The sequence below is a fragment of the Rhipicephalus microplus genome, chromosome 1 (genome assembly GCF_043290135.1).
Source record: "Rhipicephalus microplus isolate Deutch F79 chromosome 1, USDA_Rmic, whole genome shotgun sequence".
NCBI classification, from domain to species: Eukaryota; Metazoa; Arthropoda; class Arachnida; order Ixodida; family Ixodidae; genus Rhipicephalus; species Rhipicephalus microplus.
Window position 1 is genome coordinate 15,200,653 of NC_134700.1, and position 21,176 is coordinate 15,221,828.

Genomic DNA, 21,176 nt, shown 5'->3' on the forward strand with positions numbered 1-21,176 from the left:
CCCAAAAAACAGATGCATGGCGCACAGTGGACAGACGTCCACTATGCTTTCACTGCGGAGGTGCAGGACATATTGCCCGTCGTTGCTGGCATCGAGGTGATTCATTCCGTCCTCATCGACCTTGGTTTTATGGTCGACGTGCCAACGACGAATACACTCCGCTTTGTGACGACACCTCTTTTTATGGAGCCCGTTCTCATTTTCAGGACAGCTCTACCACTGCAGAGGAGGCAATGCCTGCTCACCCTCCTGGTCCGGGACGTCGATCCCGCGCGTTCGCCTTTGTCGCACCGTCGCACCTACGCGGACCTTAATACAAGAAGGTCGCCTAGCCCGCACCGGGGAAACTGAGAGCGGCGACCTCCGGGGGCAAGGTTGCAGGCCATAAAGATGACGACAAGAAGCCCCCACAGCATGACGTCATACAGCCGATAAGCCGTGAAAACGATGAAATTGTTACTGCCGACCTTAGTGTTCTTCTTGACGGCCAGAAAGCAACAGCTTTAGTCGACACTGGTGCCGACTTCTCCATTATCAGTCAGGACCTCGCTGAGAGCCTCAGAAAAGTGAAGACGCCGTGGACGGGCCCTCATATAAGAGCAGCAGGAGGCCAGTTATTGATGCGCTCGGGAAGATGTACCGCAAAAATTGACATCGGAGGTTCTCCTTTCACTGCGTCGTTCGTCGTTATCGCCGCATGCTGCAGAGACGTAATTCTTGGCATGGACTTTTTACGGGAATATGGTGCCGTCATCAACATACCAGAGAGCTTGATTATGTTTTGCAACAGTTTGGGCTTACCCAATTCTCCAGAGGCGCGACCAAACCAACTGCGTCTTACTGATGACGATGTGGTTCTCCCTCTGAGGTCATGCACGCTTGTTTCTGTGGCCGCCGCTGCTCAGTTTGACGCCAAAGGAGTTGCAGACAGAATAAGCTCGCTGCTCTTCACCCACGGTATTTCTGTCGCACGAGGTATCGTCAGAGTTGCTGCTGGACGCACGGACTTGCTGCTGACCAATTTTAGTGCTGAGCGCCGGCACCTTCCTAAAGGCACGGCTGTCGCTTACTTCGACGATGTCTTAGATGCCGAAGGCTGCTTTGCGGTAGTCGACGAGTCGCTAAATCTTGATTTAGCGCCTGTTCTGGACGTTAGCATTACTTTGCCGAAAGACGACCGACGCAGACTCCTTGAGCTACTGGGCAAATTTCAAGACTGCTTTTCAACAACATCAAGAGTTGGCCGCACGCCTCTAACCAGGCATCGAATAATTACCGAGGAAACGGTGAGACCTATTCACCAGAATCCTTATCGCGTTGCTCCAAAAGAACGTGAAGCGATACAACAGCAGGTAGACAGAATGCTTGAAGATGACGTCATTCAGCCTTCACAGAGCCCCTGGACGTTGCCTGTAGTCCTCGTTAAGAAAAAGGACGGCAGCCTGCGCTTCTGTGTGGATTACCGGAAGCTAAATCAGGTGACCAAGAAAGACGTATATCCACTACGGCGTATAGACGACTCTCTCGACAGACTTCGACATGCTCGATACTTCTCTTCAATGGACTTGCGGAGTGGATATTGGCAAATCGAGGTGAACCCGAGAGACCGCGAGAAGACTGCTTTTGTGACGCCAGATGGGTTATATGAATTCAAGGTCTTGCCATTCGGTTTGTGCTCAACCCTTGCTACCTTTCAAAGACTCGTGGATACCGTGCTTTCTGGGTTGAAGTGGAAAACATGCTTAGTATATCTGGACGACGTCATAGTGTTTTCCGTGACGTTTGACGAGCACCTTGAAAGACTTGAGGTGGTCTTAAGAGCCATACAGTCCGCGGGCCTGACGTTCAAGCCTGAGAAGTGCCACTTTTGCTACGAAGAGCTGCGATTTCTTGGTCATGTCGTCAGTCATGCTGGTGTTTGTCCCGATCCTGAAAAAATCGCAGCCGTAGAACAGTTCCCTATGCCGACCGATAAAAAGGCTGTCAGACGCTTTCTCGGCCTCTGTGCATATTATCGACGATTTATCGCGGACTTCGCACGCATAGCATCACCGCTAACTCGCCTCACGAGAGAAGACGTCACCTTTGAGTGGAATAACGAACAGGAAGCTGCTTTTAACGATCTTCGCCAGCGACTACAAACACCCCCAGTCCTTGCCCACTTCGACGAGAGAGCCCCTACGATGCTTCACACCGATGCTAGCAATGTTGGTCTGGGAGCTGTGCTTGTGCAGCAGCAAGAAGGCACAGAAAGGGTAATCGCTTACGCATGCAGAACGTTAACACGCGCTGAGGCTAATTACTCCACGACTGAGAAGGAATGTCTCGCCGTGGTATGGGCGGTTACAAAATTTCGTTCATATCTATATGGCCGCCCCTTCAAAGTAATTAGCGACCACCACTCACGGTGTTGGTTAACTAATCTTAAAGACCCTACCGGCCGATTAGCGCGTTGGAGTCTCAAGCTGAGGAATTCGATATGGCAGTCGTACATAAGTCAGGGAAGCGACATATGGACGCCGACTGTTTGTGCCGTTCACCCATTGAGTCGGCAACCCTACCCGAGGAGGAGGAAACATCATTTCTCGTTGTCCTCGACATGACCACCATTGCGCAGCAACAACGAGACAACGCTGAGTTGCTTGGCTTAATTACCTACTTGGATGGCAGATCTCAAAAGGCGCGAAGAGTTTACGCAAGAGCGTTGTCATCATTTTGTTTACGTGGCGGAGTACTCTATAAAAGAAATTTTTCGTCGACGGGATCTGCCTATCTACTCGTCATCCCAGCAGCCCTTCGCACCGAAGTACTGAGAGCATGCCACAACGAGGTTACCTCTGGCCACTTGGGTTACACAAGAACGTTGGCCAGGGTACAGCGAAGGTATTACTGGCCAAGACTGACCACAGCCGTGAAGCACCACGTTCGTACCTGTCTCGACTGCCAGTGACGCAAGTCACCGCCAACTAAACCAGCTGGCTTCCTGCAACCCGTACAGGTCCCATTGACTTCATTCCACCAGATCGGCATGGACATTTTGGGCCCACTCCCTACTTCTACTGCAGGCAACCGATGGGTTATCGTCGTGACGGATTATTTGACCCGTTATGCCGAGACAAAGGCTATCCAGAGAGGTACAGCAGCGGAGGTGGCAAGATTTTTTATCGAGAATATTGTACTGAGGCATGGTGCACCAATCGTCGTAATCACAGACAGAGGAACTGCATTTACAGGAGCTCTTTTGGACCATGTTTTGATGCTGAGTGGAACAACGCATCGTAAGACCACCGCATACCACCCGCAAACGATCGGGCTGACAGAGCGTCAAAACAAAACCATTGAAGACATGCTTTCGATGTACGTAGATGTCGGAACAAAAAAATTGGGATACAATCTTGCCTTACATAACGTTTGCATACAACACGGCCAAGCAAGAAAGGACCCGCATGACATTTTTCAGCCTCGTTCATGGACGGGAAGTACAAACTATGTTAGATGCAATGTTACCGCACGAAGACGACGACATCGTCCCGGGCGCCGACACGTTTACGGAACGCGCAGAAGAAGCTAGGCAACTTGCACGTTTACGGATCAGCCAGCAGCAAGACTACGATGCAGGCCGCTACAATGCTCACCGCAGAACAGAACAGTCGTCTACCAAACAGGCGACAAAGGATGAGTTTGGACGCCCGTACGAAAACGAGGACTTTCCGAAAAACTCTCAAGAAGATACTTTGGACCATACCTAGTTGTGCGACGACTGAGTGATGTCACTTACGAAGTTGTTCCCTACTGCTCGTATAGTACAAGGCGTCGCCAGCACCATCCTGAACTTGTTTACGTAGTCCGCATGAAACTTTACGTCGGCCAGTAATTGCGTGATACTTTACTTTAGAAAAAAAGAAAACTGCATTACAGACTGCGCATCGGGGCGATGCTCTTTGAGAGAGAGGCAAATGATACGTGTCTACATGTGGACGATAACGATGATGGGGCATTTAGTGGGCACGAGGTAGTAGGCCTCTAGCTTCTCTCGAGGCCGAAGAAGACGATCTTGTGGCTCAGCTGTTGAGCACACGCTGCTTTCGTCGTCCCAAGGTGTATCTGTGTTTTATTCTCGTTGTACCGCGTCACTATAGTGATGGGCGACTTTAATGCAAAGGTAGGGAAGAAGCAGGCTGAAGACCAGGCAGTAGGAGATTATGGCATTGGTACTAGAAACGCCAGAGGAGAACTACTAGTAGAATTTGCAGAATACAATAATTTACGGATTTTGAATACCTTCTACCAAAAACGAGCAAACCGCAAGTGTACATGGAGGAGCCCTAATGGCGAAAATAAGAAGGAAATAGATTTCATAATGACTGCACACCCAGGAATCGTGCAGGATGTGGAAGTGGTTGGCAAGGTACGATGCAGTAACCATAGAATAGTACGGTCTCGAATTCACCTAGACTTGAAGAAGGAACAACAGAAACTGATACGCAAGAAGCCAATCAATGACCTAGCACTGAGAGGGAAAGTACAGCAATTCAGAGTGTCGCTTCAGAACAGGTACTCGGCTCTTAGTGAGGAAACCAACCTTAGCGTAGATACAATGAATGATAATCTGACGAGTATCATTACGGAGTGTGCATTGGAAGTTGGGGGCAGGGTAGTTAGACAAGACACTGGCAAGCTTTTCCAGGAAACGAAGAATCTAATTAAGAAGCATCAAATCATGAAAGTCTCAAGTAGAACAGACAAAATTGAACTGGCAGAGCTTTCGAAGTTGATTAATAGGCATAAGGTATGCGAGATAAGGAGGTATAACATGGACAGAATTGAACATGCTCTGAAAAAACGGAGGAAGCGTCAAAGCAGTGAAGAGAAAACTTGGGATAGGCCAAAATCGGATGTATGCACTAAGGGACAAACAAGGCAAAATAACTACCAATATGGATAGGATAGTCAAAACAGCGGAGGAGTTTTACAGAGATCTGTACAGTAGCCGAGACAACCACGACCCTAATGCTATAAGAGCTAGCAGTAACCCAGATGACACCCCACCAGTAATGGTAGAAGAAGTGAGAAAAGCTTTGGAGAGCATGCGAAGAGGCGAAGCTGCTGGTGAGGATGAGGTAACATCAGATCTGCTGAAAGATGGAGGACAGATTGTGTTAAAAAACTAGCCACCCTGTTTACGAGATGTCTCCTGACGGGGAGAGTACCAGTCTTGGAAGAACGCTAACATCATACATAAGAAAGGAGATGACAAGGACTTGAAGAATTGCAGGCCGATCAGCTTGCTCTCTGTAATATACAAGCTATTTACAAAGGTAATTGCTAACAGAGTAAAGAAAACATTAGAATTCAATCAACCAAAGGAACAACCAGGATTTCGAACAGGCTACTCAACAATTGACCACATTCATACTATCAATCAGGTAATAAAGAAATGCTCAGAATATAACCAACCACTATACATAGCCTTCATAGATTACGAGAAGGCTTTTGATTCAGTAGAAATATCAGCCGTCATGCAGACACTGCGGAATCAAGGCGTAGATGAAGTATATATAAACATTCTGGAAGAAATCTACAGGGGATCAACTGCTACCATAGTGCTTCATAAAGAAAGCAACAGAATACCAATCAAGAAGGGTGTAAGGCAGGGGGACACAATCTCCCCAATGCTATTTACCGCGTGTTTACAGGAGGTTTTCAGAAGCCTAGAATGGGAACAGTTAGGGATAAGAGTTAATGGAGAGCACCTTAGTAACCTGCGCTTCGCCGATGACATTGCATTGCTGAGTAACTCAGGGAACGAATGGCAACTCATGATTACGGAGTTGGACAAGGAGAGCAGAAAGGTGGGTGTTAAAATTAATCTGCAGAAAACGAAAGTAATGTACAACAACTTTGGAAAAGAGCAGCGCTTCGAGATAGGTAATAGTGCACTTCAAGTTGTAAAAGACTATGTATGCTTAGGGCAGGTAATAACCGCAGAGCCAAACCACGAGATTGAAGTAACTAGAAGAATAAGAATGGGGTGGAGCACATTCGGCAAGCACTTTCAAATTATGACAGGTAGATTGCCCATATCCCTCAAGAGGAAGGTATATAACAGCTGTATCTTGCCGGTACTTAGCTACGGAGCAGAAAACTGGAGACTTACAAAGAGGGTTCAGCTTAAATTGAGTACGACGCAGCGAGCAATGGAAAGAAAATGGTAGGTGTAACCTTAAGAGACAAGAAGAGAGCAGAGTGGATTAGGGGACAAACGGGGGATAAGGATATCATAGTTAAAATAAAGAAGAGGAAATGTACATGGGCCGGGCATGTAGCGCGTAGACAGGATAACCTCTGATCATTAAGGGTAACAAACTGGATTCTCAGAGAAGGGAAGTGGGTTAGGGGGAGACAGAAGGTTAGGTGGGCAGATTAGATTAAGAAGTTTGCGGACATAAATTGGCCGCAGCAAGCACAGGACCGGGTTATCTGGCCGAACATTGGAGAGGCCTTTGTCCTGCAGTGGATGTAGTCAGGCTGATGATAATGATGATGATGAGTTTGCTTCTGAAGGTGGTTTCACTGCAATGTAGGGGTGCTAAGTTGTAAAAGCAACTATCCAGGGGACATTTGCTTTGCCATGAAGCTTCCCTTCAAATTTGAAGGGGCCCTGCAACATTTATTGCCAATCGGTAGTTGAGGCTGCCGAGAAAACGCGAGGCAAATATTATAATGCAGCGCGCGGCCTGTAATTCAGCATAAATTTTCAAAGCTAAAAATTGCTTTCTTCTCTCGGCAAATGATACTGCCAGCTCAAAAATCACTTGTCACAGCCAAGAAGGAATATACGACTCTGGTCGTATACGACTCTGGTGCACGCTCGGGTGGCGCCAGAGCAGCGTCCTATACGACTCTGGTGGCACGCTCGTCGTTACGGGGCCGCCGAGGGAGGGTGCCGCTTATTTATGAGTATTTGCGCAATCGCGCTGAAAAGCCGCGTATTCGAAAAAAAAAAAAAAGACGCGCTCAAGGTCACGAGGTGCGTGTGACGTATTTTCTTTCGCCGTGCCGTTCCTTGCTGCTTAGCTTCCAGTTATTTCTTCGAAACGAGAAGAGAAAATGCAATTGCAGCGTGCGACACATTTTTGGAACTTTGCTCGTACTGGACCGATTTTAAAAACTTTGTGGTGGTAAATTTGTGAGGCAACATGTTTACTGGCTCCATGGCTACTTGAAAAAGTGTTGCAGGGCCCCTTAAAAGGAACATGTTACCCTCAAATCAATTTCTCATTTTATTAAGCTTGTTATGACGGCTTATATGCTCCAAGTATAATAAATTTTCAAACGTTATCTTACAGGTTATCACTCGCATCCTACCGAAACTAATACTCAAGGTTGTTTTGACTTCCTTTGAACAAAAAAAAAGGCATTTGCATAGAGCCCCTATTTCGATTTAAAAGAAATATTGTACAGGTTAGTTAGTTCATAATAAATATTCCCTTGTTTTTTTTTTATATGTCATATATACCATTCGAATTCGATTTGAAATTATTTGATCAAAATCACTATTCGCTTTGAATTCGCTTCGAATCTCAAATTCACTATTCTCATAAGCCTATGACAAGTGTGTCATTAAGGAAAATGACAATATACTGCGCTTATAGCGTGGTCGTGGCCGTTTCGCTATCTCCACATATACTATATTTGGTATCCCGTGACGTGAATATATGACAAAGGTAAGCGACACAAAACATGATAATCATGACACGTAAGTCATGTACGGCATTATTTACCTCCACCTCGTAACATTGTGCTCATTTTAGAGTGACATATCAACCCTCCTCATTCGTGCTTCGCATATCATCGATTCCCACTGTACGTGGGATCTGCCAATTTTTTGTTGGTTACATGCAGACAATGAACTCTATTGTGCAGTAATCCGGGAAGTACTTGTTCAATTTTTGATCAGCTTGCAGCGTTGCACTCCTTAGGTTTTCTAGTATTCATATATATGTTAATGACCATGTATTCTAAGTACATCAATTTTTTTGGTAAAACATTGGAATTTTTTGTTCTCTTGATTTTTCCCAAAATGGCAATTCAGTATACCCTGCATGACAATGCCTGCAATATACCGGAAACTATTACAGATAGCAGAATAATTTTTTTGCAGCATCAAGCTATGTGTTTCGAGCACACAATATGAAAAGCAGATTTTAATTTCTGTTGATGCAACTTTTCAAAATTAGTCTTGTATGGCCACTTCATGGCTACATTCAGAGCTATGAAGTTTAGTGTATTGTAAAGTAAAAAAGAATGGCCCAATCAAAAAGGTGCTTTGTACTGTTGATCCCTATGTCATTTGTTAAGTTTTTACTGGTGGTTGTTTTTCTATTGTAGTAGGAACAATAGAGATTGTTATCTTAATTATGTGATGAACTAATGAAGCTACAGAAAAAAATAACATCTTTAGAATCAGGAGAACAATCTGAGTAGGCATGCCAACTTTTGTCACATTTGGTTCAAAAATAGATAAGAGAGCCCTCAGACCCATGTCCCCCCTTAAATCGGGTTTCAGTGGTGCTACTCTATGCCAATTGTGCCAAAGTGCCCTGGCTGCTACATCCTGCTACATTTCCTCAAAATCTGGCAATAATGCGCCAAAGGGCGTTATCAGGCTTTCAGAAACAAAGCTACCGTATTTACTGAATGCACTTGCATAATGAATGCACTTGCATAATAAATGCACCTCCCAACTTCAGTCAAAATTTGGATTTTTCCTCTCGCGTAATAAATGCGCCCGCTAGATTCATCTGCTGCAGTCCCGCTAACCGACATCTGGCGCCTCCTTACTTGTTGAATCTTTTTCGTTTTTTGTTATTATGCCGACCCCCTCAGCCACCTTGGCTTGCTCCTCACCCCCTTCGCTCGCTTCCGCATGCCATGTTGTTGTTCTTTTTAATCTGTGCGCGGCACGTCTTCATTTGTTTTTAATTATCTATGCGCTACAGCGGGGTTCACGAACAATGCGAGTATATAGACATCGCAGCTGACAAGCACACAGCTGGCGAAGGCCATGAAACTGTCTGTGCCAACCGCTGTTCGCTTTTTGAAAATACGAAACTTTATGGCCTAACCATATGCATGCAATTTTTGAGCGACCATGACAGAATTAGCTGTTTGTCGCAATCGCCGTCGCAGGTTTTCGGGAAACCACGAAAAAAAATTCCTTGTCGCCTATAGCGATAATTTCCGTAACATAGTAGGACCCCCTCCCCCCCCCCCCCCCCCCCTCCGATTCTCGCTTTGGTTGCAATTAGCTCTTCGTGCTTGTTATCCGTGCGTAATTCAAAGAACGCAAGATATAGGCTACCCTCTTTACTGTAACTTCTCCAGTAGACAGCGAGGTGGCGGCCGTATTTTGTTGTTATTCTTGTTGCGGATGGTTCGTTTAGATGCTTCGGTGGCAGCTTCTTGCAATGTATGGTTACTTGCTACAATGTCATCATCAAATAAAATTAAAGTTGATTCACATCATGAAAAATGTGAGCAAGCTTGGGTTGAAAGCGAAACAATTTGCTTGAAGAAAGCCGGAGTGCTCATGTACAAGGCATACAGTCGAGAACACAAGCATGTGCAAATACTATTTACAAAACCAAGAATTCTCGTTACACACCTGAAAGTAAATATCACAAATAATGTAAAAAAAATCAATTCAAATACTGTTGCTAAAAATCAAACCATCGCGTTAAATACACAAGAAAGAAACAAGAGAAAAGAAAGTAATGTGACAATTGAAACCATTGTTTCTATAATATAAACTATCAAAATGTACAGAATATGTGTAAATGTAAATGAGTACCGTGAGGCAATCGAAAATCCAAGTAGTTTTCCATAGATTAATCACAACCAATAGAAAAACATCAAACAACAAAGCGAAAATGCAAATGTAACATTCTTCACTTAACGACGTCGCAGTAGTCATGCCGCAGAATGCAGTTACGCTGAAATAGGTCTGGCTGCTCATGTGTGCGCCTTCATGACGCTCTGGTTATCTTTCACGATCGCAGCACTAGTGACGACGAGCGGTTGTTTTGTCTTGAGTGCGACATTAAAAACATATGGCGGGAGTTCTTGAAGATCGAGATTCAGCCGTGGCCCGCATGTGCATCAAACCCACTGGCAGCATCATGGTGAATGGGCGAGCTGTCACCGAGCACCTCAATAGGGAGCTTTAGTGCTGGGTACGCAATCTCTTGGGGCGATGCGGGCTTGGGAGCGCACGGCGTTGCGTGCCCAACCCATACCCAACCGGAATGCCTTTTAGTTGGGGCCACGGTGGCACGCACGCAAACGCAAGCCGCACGAAGTTCACACGCGCTCGCAGAGCCATGGCGTCTTGTCGCGTAAGTGTTATTTAAGTCTTCTTATGATTTAAAATGTTAAATTAAACATAAATAGCGATCAGGACACTTTTTTTTTTATTGTGTACAGTAATCTGGTATACGTAAAAAAGTGAAAAATACAAGTTTACTGTAACAACACTGTCGACATCTTGTGACACTTCGTGCTACCGCAGTCATGAACATGTTAGCTTACGCGTAATGTTTTTGAGGTGAAAATGAATAAAATGGTTACTCATTTGTAATATTGTCGCAGCGCAGTTTTTGCACCAGATGTACAATGCACAATGTTTCTGCAATAACAAAGTTGTGGTTGTCTGTTTCACTATGGCCGTGCTTGTTGGCGCCACCTATTCAGCTGGTCGGGGGCTGGCATATGCCTTTTAGTTTCTATGATCCAGGTCATTCTAGCTTTGGAAACCTGGCTGAAACCGTGTAATCGCTATAAGTGCTCGCACTTTGGCTTCTTTTAACTCGACCGCTAGAGTATCCGCAGTGCAGATACCGTGAGTTCTTGCGAAGGTGGACCGCGCGGACGCATGGCCCCATCGCCCCAGCGATCTTGCGACGCATCTGTTTGGGGTTTCGCGCATGCGCAATACTGCTGCCCCAACGTCCTGCGTACGCAAGCCGCTTGGGTACCCAGCACTAAAACTCCCTAATGGCAATAAATTTAGCGGAATGTGTGTGTGTGTGTGTGTGATGGCAGAAAATGTGTCTTCGATAAAAACACGGTTGTTGCGTTGTGGCCTCTGGATGTTGCGAGCCGCCGAGAAATGGCCGAGTTTGTAGTGGAATTTCATGGCAATCCTAGGCAAGTTTCCTTTCCTTATGGGATTGTACTCGTAAAGGCTTCATTGAAGTAAAAATATTCAGGAAGAATATTTGTTGTGAGCAAGGCATTTTTCATATAGTTTTCTATAGGCTGACCGGAAATAGAAAATATTCGTTGTAGGAAACATTTTTTTGCGGCTGACTTCGTTATTGCGGGATTTGTCTGTGCGGTCAATGTCCGATTTCACGGACTACCGAGGGACTATGAAATCATCTGAAAAGATTATTCATGTTGTTTTTATCAGGCGCAAACGCTCATATCATCGCTGCCATGACCAAATAGTTTCAGCGTCTTCCGCTGGACCTATCTAGCATTTTGGTGCACGGCCAGGCTCTCATTAATGCATTTTGAACTTGCAGCGAACCCCTTAACCACTTGTCAACCTCCTTGTTCAAATTTGTATCTTGCGATACTGGCAAAGCGTGGGTTAAAAATTATGGCTATTGCACATGAACTGTTTGGAAACGATGATTTGACCTACAAAGACAGAAAAGCAGGCAACTTGTTTGAATTGTTCGAACTTACCTGATGCGTGTGCCAGTGAACGATGCGAAATCTCCATCGACAAGCAGAATTTGCTTCTGCTTGAAGCCGGTCGTATCCAGTTGTGGGCTGCACATTTCAAATTCAGTTGCAGCCGTTGCTGTGGGGATGCGTGCTGTGTCGTATGCTTGCTTTTGTCATAAAAGTGTTCTTGATGCCCACTCCATTGCTAACAGCACACGGGCACAGCAATGATGACCCGCTTTCGTTGGTGAAGCGATGTTTCACAAGGAGGCAGCGTGAACTGCGGTGCGGCGCTTTTGGGTTCCCGCTCATTAAGAGCGTACTGTACGCTTACGACTCTCCCAGGCCACATGCACTATCGAGCAGTTAGCTGAAAATGCTTATCATAAACAGTTGTTAGCTATTAAATGGTACTAGTATGTTTTCCGCATTGTGGTCATCTCGTCTTTGTGCTAATTTGGTGTTTATCAGTAAAGACATCGCTGCACTGCGCTGTGATAGTAGCCCCTTATGATTTTTTTAAGCCTGCTTCTCCCCATACCACTTAAACATTGCAGCAAAAACAACTTTCGGACATTGCTGTAGTAGCAGAAATGTGCCGATTCAAGCCTGTGAAAGTGAGACGTAGCAGGCGTCAGGTTTTAAGTAATGCTATTTCAGACTGGGATGTGACTGCCACAGTCCGAAAAACACGAAATTTTACACTTTTTTTCTCATTGCCATGTATGACGCTTGTGACTGTGCCACAAAAGCATCTGAATTTTAAAGCATGGGTCAAAACTTTACCTGAAGCTTCAACCTTGATTTTTCCTGCTAATAATGAACTTATGATATAGTGAAACATATGGCTATAGTGTACTCAGAGTGTAGTTGGTCAATCTAATCCATTTCATTGTTTCTCTTTAGTGTCTCTTTACCAAGCCAAGCAATACTTTTTTGCAGACTTGTTGGTTCATACTGGAAAAATTTATCTGCTGCACAAACTTGAAGGAAAACAAGGGAGACAGGAAAGAGCGCAGGCTACCAACTGTTTATTGTCGTTTCTTAAAGCCAATACATACGCATGCTACGCTGCGCTTCCACAATGCGCACAAAACCAAAGATGCCGCAAACAAAGCCGTCCCAAAACAAATCAATTCAAAAGTGACTGTCACCACAATGACAAAAGCGAAAAATGGCAAAATACAAAAGTGATACTCACCACAATCTAAACTGCGTATTCCCAAGGTGTGCGCTCTTATTCAATCTAAAACGTGTCTTTTATTAATTGTTGACCAAGCATCAACAAAGGCGTGAAAATATGAAAACGTGCTCTAAAGGCTTTTGCATAAAAAACACTTAAAATAGTGCTTAGACAATAAACAGTTCGTAGTCTGCACTCTTTCCTGTCTCCCTTGTTTTCCTTCAAGTTTGTGCAGCAGATCAATTTTTCATTTACCAAGCCACATGTGTTTTTTTCTATCGCTGTTGAAGAAATACAGAGGTGCCATCACAAATGTTTCTGCGATATTTCTTGTTCAAATATATTCTATCTAATCTGCACTTCACAGATGTTTTTGCGATATTTCTTGTTTAAATATATACTAGCTAATCTGTTAAGAAAGAGAAAAAAAGGCAACCACCCGTTTGTAGCACGAAGTCATTTGCAAGCTAATCTGCGATGACCATGTGACTTTTAATCATTTTATAACAAGGTGCTATGGTTCCATATTTTCCCACTGGCTTTCTCTAATAGGTCAGGTTAGCCATGCGTGATATTTATAATTCTCTGATTTTTATATTTTTATTATGCTTGAATAGCGTGCAGTCAATCATGCGTCTATCAGTCGTCTGTTACGGACATAGTAGGTGTTTTAAAACTTCTTCTGGCGACACATGCTCTAAAAGCCAGTTTGGTGCTCTAAAATGCATTTCTGCCTGCTCCAAAACCTGCTCCAAAACAACTAAGCCAGTAGCATCACGAGGCGTGCTATTTCTTTGAGATGATTGAGATGGATTTCATTGAAACAATGTTGGAAGTACAGCAAGAGTGTCTAATTGGTGCTGGGAGTTATGTCATTGATCTGATAGCTCCGTTTATATTGATGCACAGCACCTGATCTTGGCTGTCTGCTGATGCACTTGCTGCTTAAGCATGCGGCGGAGGCCCACTCAACTGACAGCGTGCCTGCCGCTGCGGCCCTGCTCAAGCTTGTTCTGGATGGCCTTTCCGACTGGATCTTGGTGGCACCACTTGCTTGCAAGGTTTGGCCGCTTTTTTTGTCTTCTTAGCAATACCGCTTGGAGGATGGTGCAGGAAATTTTGAACACTTTCCAACTCTACTCTTTCCAAAACACTTTTTAAAGCACAGTGCCAAACCAGGAAAAACTTTATTTCATAGAGACACCTGCCAATACCTCGAAGCTTTTGTGAAATTGATGGAATTGACCTATTTTAATAACTTTAAATATGCTCTCTATAATTGATGACAGCCTAAGAATAAATGTAAGCTCCATCCACTTGGCCACATTGCCCTATTTTTCATGCCTCTGTGCTACAAACGAAGTAATTTCTAAACAATAGTAATGATTTTCACACATAATTATCTCTCAATACAACATTGATATTGAAATTAAGAAACTGGAGCTTGATAAAAAAAAATTGTGAAGGCACGGAGTGCAGCGTCAGCTTAGCAATATAGTATCGTAAGACCACACCCCTCACCTTAATCATCTCAAAGATCGACAATTGACAAAAACGCGTTTGCTTTCGGCTTCATCTATTGCCAAACACAATAACGAGTCATTGCCCGTAGGCAAGCGCTGCTAGATTATGCTCCCTCTCCGATGCGTTGCTGTCACGTATGCAATCCGCATACGTAACAGCAACAGCCGCATACATTGCCATGGCAATGTATGCGGTTTAAGGGGATATGCTACTAGGAAAAAAAGTTGTATTAATCTGTGACCTAAGGCAATGAACTTTTTGCTCAATGTATTGATGTTTTTGTAGATTTAAAATATGTAATTAGTAGGGGTGTGCGAATATTCGAAAGTTTCGAATATTCGACGAGTATTGCAGTTGTAACATTTGTATTCAATTTGATAACCACATATTCAAAAATTTGAATATTTGAACTAAGTAGAATATTCCCCGAATATTCGATGTTTACGAATATCTGTTTGCATATGTCATTGTGAAGAAGTTAGGATTTTGTGCATTTGCCATAAGAGCCTCAGTAGATCACACAGTGATTGTATGAGTTCGGCACAAGTGCGGTGATGCCTACATGGAAATTCATGGGAGCGTGATGACAGCTACGAACGAATGTGGCGGCAAATCATCGTGACAAACCTACTGATGATAAACATCTCAATAAATCGAAATCATGTACTGCGTGCAGAGCAGTCCGCTGCCTTGCCCTTATGGGGGCGATCGCTCGCAAAAACGAAGGCAACTCGCCGCCGCGGCATTCGCTCGACGAAATAGTCCTCACACCTTTGCTTGCATAGAGTTTGTCAAAATTAACTAGAGGGCACTCTGGCGCTGCGATCGTTCAGCGACCATGGGAATGATGGGTAGTACACACATTTGCCTAATCTTCGTACTTGCGGGCGGCGAATCGTGCTTGCGGCTTCGTTTATTGCTGTGTTTCGATTTTGTTTTGAAAGAATGATTCAATCTTTTTGAACTTCATGATCCAATTTGGAAAGGTAATTAGAAAAAAATAGGGCGGTGAAGCGCAAATGCTGAACATTGCTGATTTTTGTTTCCTGAGAAAACAGCTTCAAGCCACAGGAACACACACGGAGTCAAAAGCAGGCCAGAAGTACGAAGTTTAGACAAATGTGTGTACTACCCATCATTCCCATTCTCACTGAAGCGCTGTGCGCTGCAGCTCCCATAGACACTAGCGCCAGGGTTCCCTCTAGTGTATATTAGGAAACTCTATGTTTGCTCGGTCCAGTGCTGAGCAAGTATGAAGAAAAAAAATCTCTGTGCAAAAGCAAATACACGCGTATACGTTACAGGGCCTGGCGCTGATGGAGTGAGCTGAGTAGGCGATGCACTGCACACAACTAGCTTAGGGCGCGCACAGCTTGACGTATGATGGTAACGCGTTTCGTGTATAGCCACGCCAGTTTTCGCTAATGGATTCCTGTAGAAACATACGCACACATGTCGAAGCCTGACGAGGCTTCCGTCAGCTATGTCGCTACTTCAGCATGTATGGTCATACGAATATGGTCATGCGAATTAGTTGAAGTGTTTTTTCGCGCAATGGCAAACATAGAAAAAGCCATGCACTTTCGGTAATGTTACAATGGCGTCATCACATATAGTTCTCTGTTGCTAATGGCAGTGCACGTAAGGTGACAGATGGATTAAAATAGCTCCGCTGCGTTCCTGACAGCGCCTTTGAAAATTTGTAGCACGCGCATCGCACTCGCGCCGCAACGCCTCCTGCAGTCAACATCGTTGCTGCAATCTCGCTCGTTTGCCAACGTCAGTTTACTGCCATCTGCAGCCAGTGCACCGAAAGGGGCCGCAATGTGGCAAAATAGTGCCCTCGCCGCCGGCAGTTGTGCCCCCGTCAACAAAAGGAGTATTTGGAGCGTCTATCACACATCAGTAATCATCTTTCTTGCATGCTTACCTCACGTTATCGCTACGTGCCCAGTACACCTCAATCACACCGTGCAGCTATCAACGCAACACAGCATTCTTGATCAGAAAATGGCGAGCCTGGTCCTCGAGAAAGGCAACGGAAGCAAGCAAGATAACGAGTATTGCTGTGTAGTTGAAAAACGCCCCAAGTACTCGTATTTATTTTGGTGACTGGACCGGTGAGAACAGCGGAGAAAATTGAAAAGAAAACTTTAATATTGGGGTCTTTCGAGCTCAAACTGATAGTGTGGGAACCTGAATGAATTGTGACCACCTAGACTGCTATAATAATCACTTAGATTTAAGTACACTGGTGATAAACATGAGTAAGTGCTTATGTGTTTGAGTAGTCGTGAGTGAGTATGTGAGTTCTTATGAGTGTGAGTGGACATGAGTGAGCACTCATCAGGATGAGTAGGCCTGAGTACGAACAAGAGTGCCCATGAATGTGAGTTGACATGATTATTAACGTGAGGGCTTATGAGTGTGAGTTGGTCTGCATATGAAAGTGAGCAAGTGCCTATGTGTGTGAGTAGGTGTGAATGTGAATCAGTGCTTATGTGTGTGAGTAGGCGTGAGTATGAATGTAAGTGAATGCCTGCGAGTGTGAGTAGGCGTGAGTACGAATGTGAGTGAGTGACTATGAGTGCGAGTAAGCATGAGTATGAATGTGAGTGCTTGTGAGAGTGAGTATGAACGTGCGTGAAAGCTGATGAGCTTGTGTGAACGAGAGTGAATACAGTCGATGTCCGATTGCCCGGACCCTCAAGGGACCGCGAAAACGTCCCGAAAATGGAGCAGTTCGGAAAAAGCAAATGCGCGTGAAAGCGCATCTTTTAAAGTCAATAGTCTTTCTTGGGGACATTCGATGCAAAAATTTTGGTCTGTCTGTCTGTATGTCTGCCTGTCTGTCTGTCTGTACATTTGTCTGTTTGTCCACTCCTAACAGCGTCGGGTACTTGAAACGGTCGACCCCATCTGCAGCGCCCACCAATTGCTCAAGATTCAGCGTTAATACTTGTGCAATTGTCGATTAAAAAGCAATTATCGCGCATGTCTGGGGCATCATAACAACGCGAATATATTCTGCATGTGCGCCTTTTATTAGAAAAGGCATACATAAGTAATTTTAAGGACCGTAGTGCTTATCACGCTGCGCCGACCATGCATGTTTCCAACACTTTGCTAAAACGAAACGGTGGTGGCACCTACCTGTCGTCTTGAGTTCTACACCTTATCACTGCTGAGACGGGCGCGCACACCCATCTCAGAGCCACACACTTTGTTTTCGCAGAAGACTGTCTGATGGCGCTCATGTCTCACGCGTGACGTGACTTGATGCGCTCGTTTGCCTCCCCTGCACGCTTGAAGCACTCTAACGCAGCGCCTCCAGAATACCATTCACCGATTTTCTTGTGCAGAACATCAAATAAATGTTTTGTTAACTCTCTCCACACTCAGGACTTTCGACGACATTTGCAGATTAAATGCAGATATGGGGCCAATTTTTTTTGTAAGTATTTTTCGCCCACGGAGAAGGTAATGGCTGGAGTACAAGATTTTCATTGGAACTCAGCCAATGCATTGTTTAGGTGGCTTGGAAAAAGTCGTTTATAAAAAAAATGAAAAAACCTGACTTGGCCAGTGCTACCTCATACCTCAGCGCTTGGGTGCAAAGAAGTTGCCAATTTTTTTTGGCACGGCGTTCCACTTGCCCGCGATCATGTCTGCCTCAATTTCAGTCAACATCATTTTGCCGCTGTACAATGATGACAGTGTCATCAGTGCTCGCGTCAGCCGCGAGCTCGTTGGCTGTGTAAGAGATGGCTCTTCGTTCTCGGTGTCGGAGTCGTTGGAATCCTCCGTAACTTAACGAATGATTTCGCCATCGGTGAAGTCCGCACATAGCTCAAGGTCTTTGTCAGCGTCGGCGAAGCTCTCAAAGGTTATCTCGGCTGGAATCGACACGCCGGCAGAGCGCAGATTGTCGAAGGCAACGTCCGAAGATGGCAGTTCGTCACACACGCTGTCCACTTGGGGTGAGACAGCCGTCTCAGCATCGAGTGTGAAGCCCGTGTGGGGAAAACAGTCCCGCAAAGTCTCTTGCATAACCGCCTTCCACGATTTCGCTAGCATGCCGACGACAGACCTGAGGTCAACAGTGTAGCTTTTCCCGTTGTCGGATCAGAGCACCATGCGGCTAAGCACACGTGTGATTTGTAATGATGCAAGTTTCGAATCATGCCTTGGTTCATCGGCTGCTGGATTGCTGTGGTGTTTGCGACCGAAATGGAATCTGTATCGCCTTTAGGTCCTTGATGTGGCCATGTGCAGTGCAGTTATTTACAAACAGCAGAACTCCTCGATTTCGCTGCTCGAATCTTCTGTCCAGCTTGCGCACGTACGCTTCAAATAACTGCTGCATTACCCACAGTCTTCTTGTTAGCTTCATAGAGAACAAGCATAGCCACTGCCGCCTTTAAACATCTTGAATGCTTTGACTATTCTATTACTAGTAACGGAAGCTTCTCGCCGCCTGACGTGTTGCTGCAAACAAGGACTGCTCCTTGCAAGTGAGCAAGGACTGCTCCTTGCAAACAAGTGAGCTGCTCCTTGCTGTGCTTGTCGCCGTGGCAGGGGTCACCAGCAATGGCAAGCGTTTTCTCTGGCAGCAGCTTGTAGAACAGTTCATTTTCGGTGCAGTTTAATATATCATTAGCTGGAAGCTGCTGAAGCAAGGACTGCAGCTTTCATCCCGATATTTGGCGACAACGTAATCGCCGAAGGCGCCACTTCACTCACACATCTTCTTGAACTTCCAGTCATTGCGGCTCATGAAACTTATTTATTTTATTTTTATTTTAGTTACAGAATACTGTCAATCACCCCATGGGTATTATTACAGGCGTGAGCATCACTGTCACAACTTTCGACGTTTGAATCAAGAAAAAGCAAAATAATAAAGAACACATAATCACTGAACACAGCAGTACCTCGTAGAACAATCATACATAGTTATTTGAATGATAACCAAGTACGAAGTACACCAATGGTACACCAACAAAAAACAGAAGTCGAGAAGAAACGAAGCACAGAAAAAAGAAAACACAGATCGAGTACTGTTATCAAGGAACCCTATTGAACAATAAATATATGCAAACAAGTGTTTTAGTACGAAAATTGGAAACAGGAAGGACTGCGTGAAGAAAAACAGGTGATTACTGTACATGCCAACTAGGTTAAAATAGATTAGTGCCTTCAATTAGTTTCATAAAGTTCTCTAATGTTGGCTGCTGTGTAATGACTGGATTCAGTGTGTTCCATTCTCGAATTACGCGCGGGAAGAACGAATAGGAAAAAGCAATATTACTAAATGAGTATTCTTCGAGTTCCCATGTATGGCTTCGCCTCGTTGGTCTGGTATCTCGAAGGCTCAAGTAAAGATCTGGGTTTATGCGAAATGATCTGTGTAAAAGTAGATAAAGAAATTTCAGCCGGAAAACCTTTGCACGACTGTCAAGGGTGGCTAGACCAGCACGATGTAGTAGAGCAGTAGGTGAGTCGTTGCGCCCATATCTGTTGAAGGTAAAGCGCACTGCTTTCCGCTGAACCCTTTCCAGTATAGCGATGCTATTCACAGTGTGAGGGAACCACACAATATTAGCATATTCTAAGACAGTGCGGACAAATGTGACGTAAGCAAGAAGCTTCGTTTAATGTGTGGCGAGTGACAGGGCCCTTTTAATAAATAATAATTTACTCATCGCTTTTTTGGACACTTGACGCACGTGCTCTGTCTAACTAAGATCAGATGAAATTGTGATACCAAGGTATTTGTACTGGTTAACCCTTCGTAGTGGTGCATTATTAAAATGGTTTTGAAAATCAAACTTGGACACCTTGTTGGTAATGGACATAAATACAGTTTTGTCAATGTTTATAGTCATCTGCCAATCAGTGCACCACTGAGCTATTTTGTTTATTGAATTACTCAACTTCACCTGATCATCGTGACGATGTATTTCATTGTAGAGCATACGGTCGTCTGCAAAGAGTCTGAGTTTAACATCAGCGTAGTTAGTTATGTCATATATATATATTAGGAACAACACTGGAGCTAGTACGGACCCCCTGCGGGACACCTGACAACACCGGAGCTAGGTCAGAAGTGTGGATGCTATGCTGTACGTATTGGTGATGGTCAGTCAAGTAATTAGTTATCCATTGGAAGATGGGGCCATCGCCTAACAAATGATTAAGCTTAAGTAGTAGTTTAGGGTGCGAGACGCGGTCAAATGCCTTCGAGAAGTCAAGAAAAATTACATCAGTTTGAATACGTTGCATATATGCCAAGAGACAGCTCATGAAGTGTTTCGACGAGCTGTGTAACTGTAGATAGTCCTGATCTAAAGCCATGCTGGTTGGAATGCAGAATGTTGTTTGATTTAATAAAGCTAATTAGAAATTTTAACACAATATGTTCAAGAATTTTGCTACTAGTGTCATCCAATTGTGAAGCCATCCACCGCTGAACTTGAAGTCCTTCATGCCCATCTGAAGCGTGAAATCCTCCGCCTTCTGCTTCAGGATGTCGCCTGACACCGAAATTTTCTTAGCGATCATGGCACTGAGCCACACAATGAGCGCTTCCTCGATATTCGGGTAAACACCCTGACTCACATTCTTCTTTCCAGCACCAGTTGATTTGGCAGCCACTTCCAAGATCTTTGCCTTGTTTTTGATGAAGTCTAAAACAGTTTGCTTCGAAATTCCCAAGTTCCTCCCCACCTCT

The 21,176-nt window shown here is 44.6% G+C and overlaps 1 protein-coding gene across 4 annotated transcripts in view; it reads left to right on the top strand.

The window, feature by feature from the left end:
- LOC119178056 (uncharacterized) overlaps positions 1-21,176 on the top strand; it is a 697,593-nt gene that overhangs the window by 165,606 nt on the left and 510,811 nt on the right. For all 4 annotated transcript variants that reach the window (XM_075887501.1, XM_075887516.1, XM_075887508.1 and 1 more), the window contains exon 13: positions 13,829-13,980. In XM_075887501.1, the coding sequence (XP_075743616.1) occupies positions 13,829-13,980 (152 nt within the window). The remainder of the gene's footprint in view (positions 1-13,828; positions 13,981-21,176) is intronic.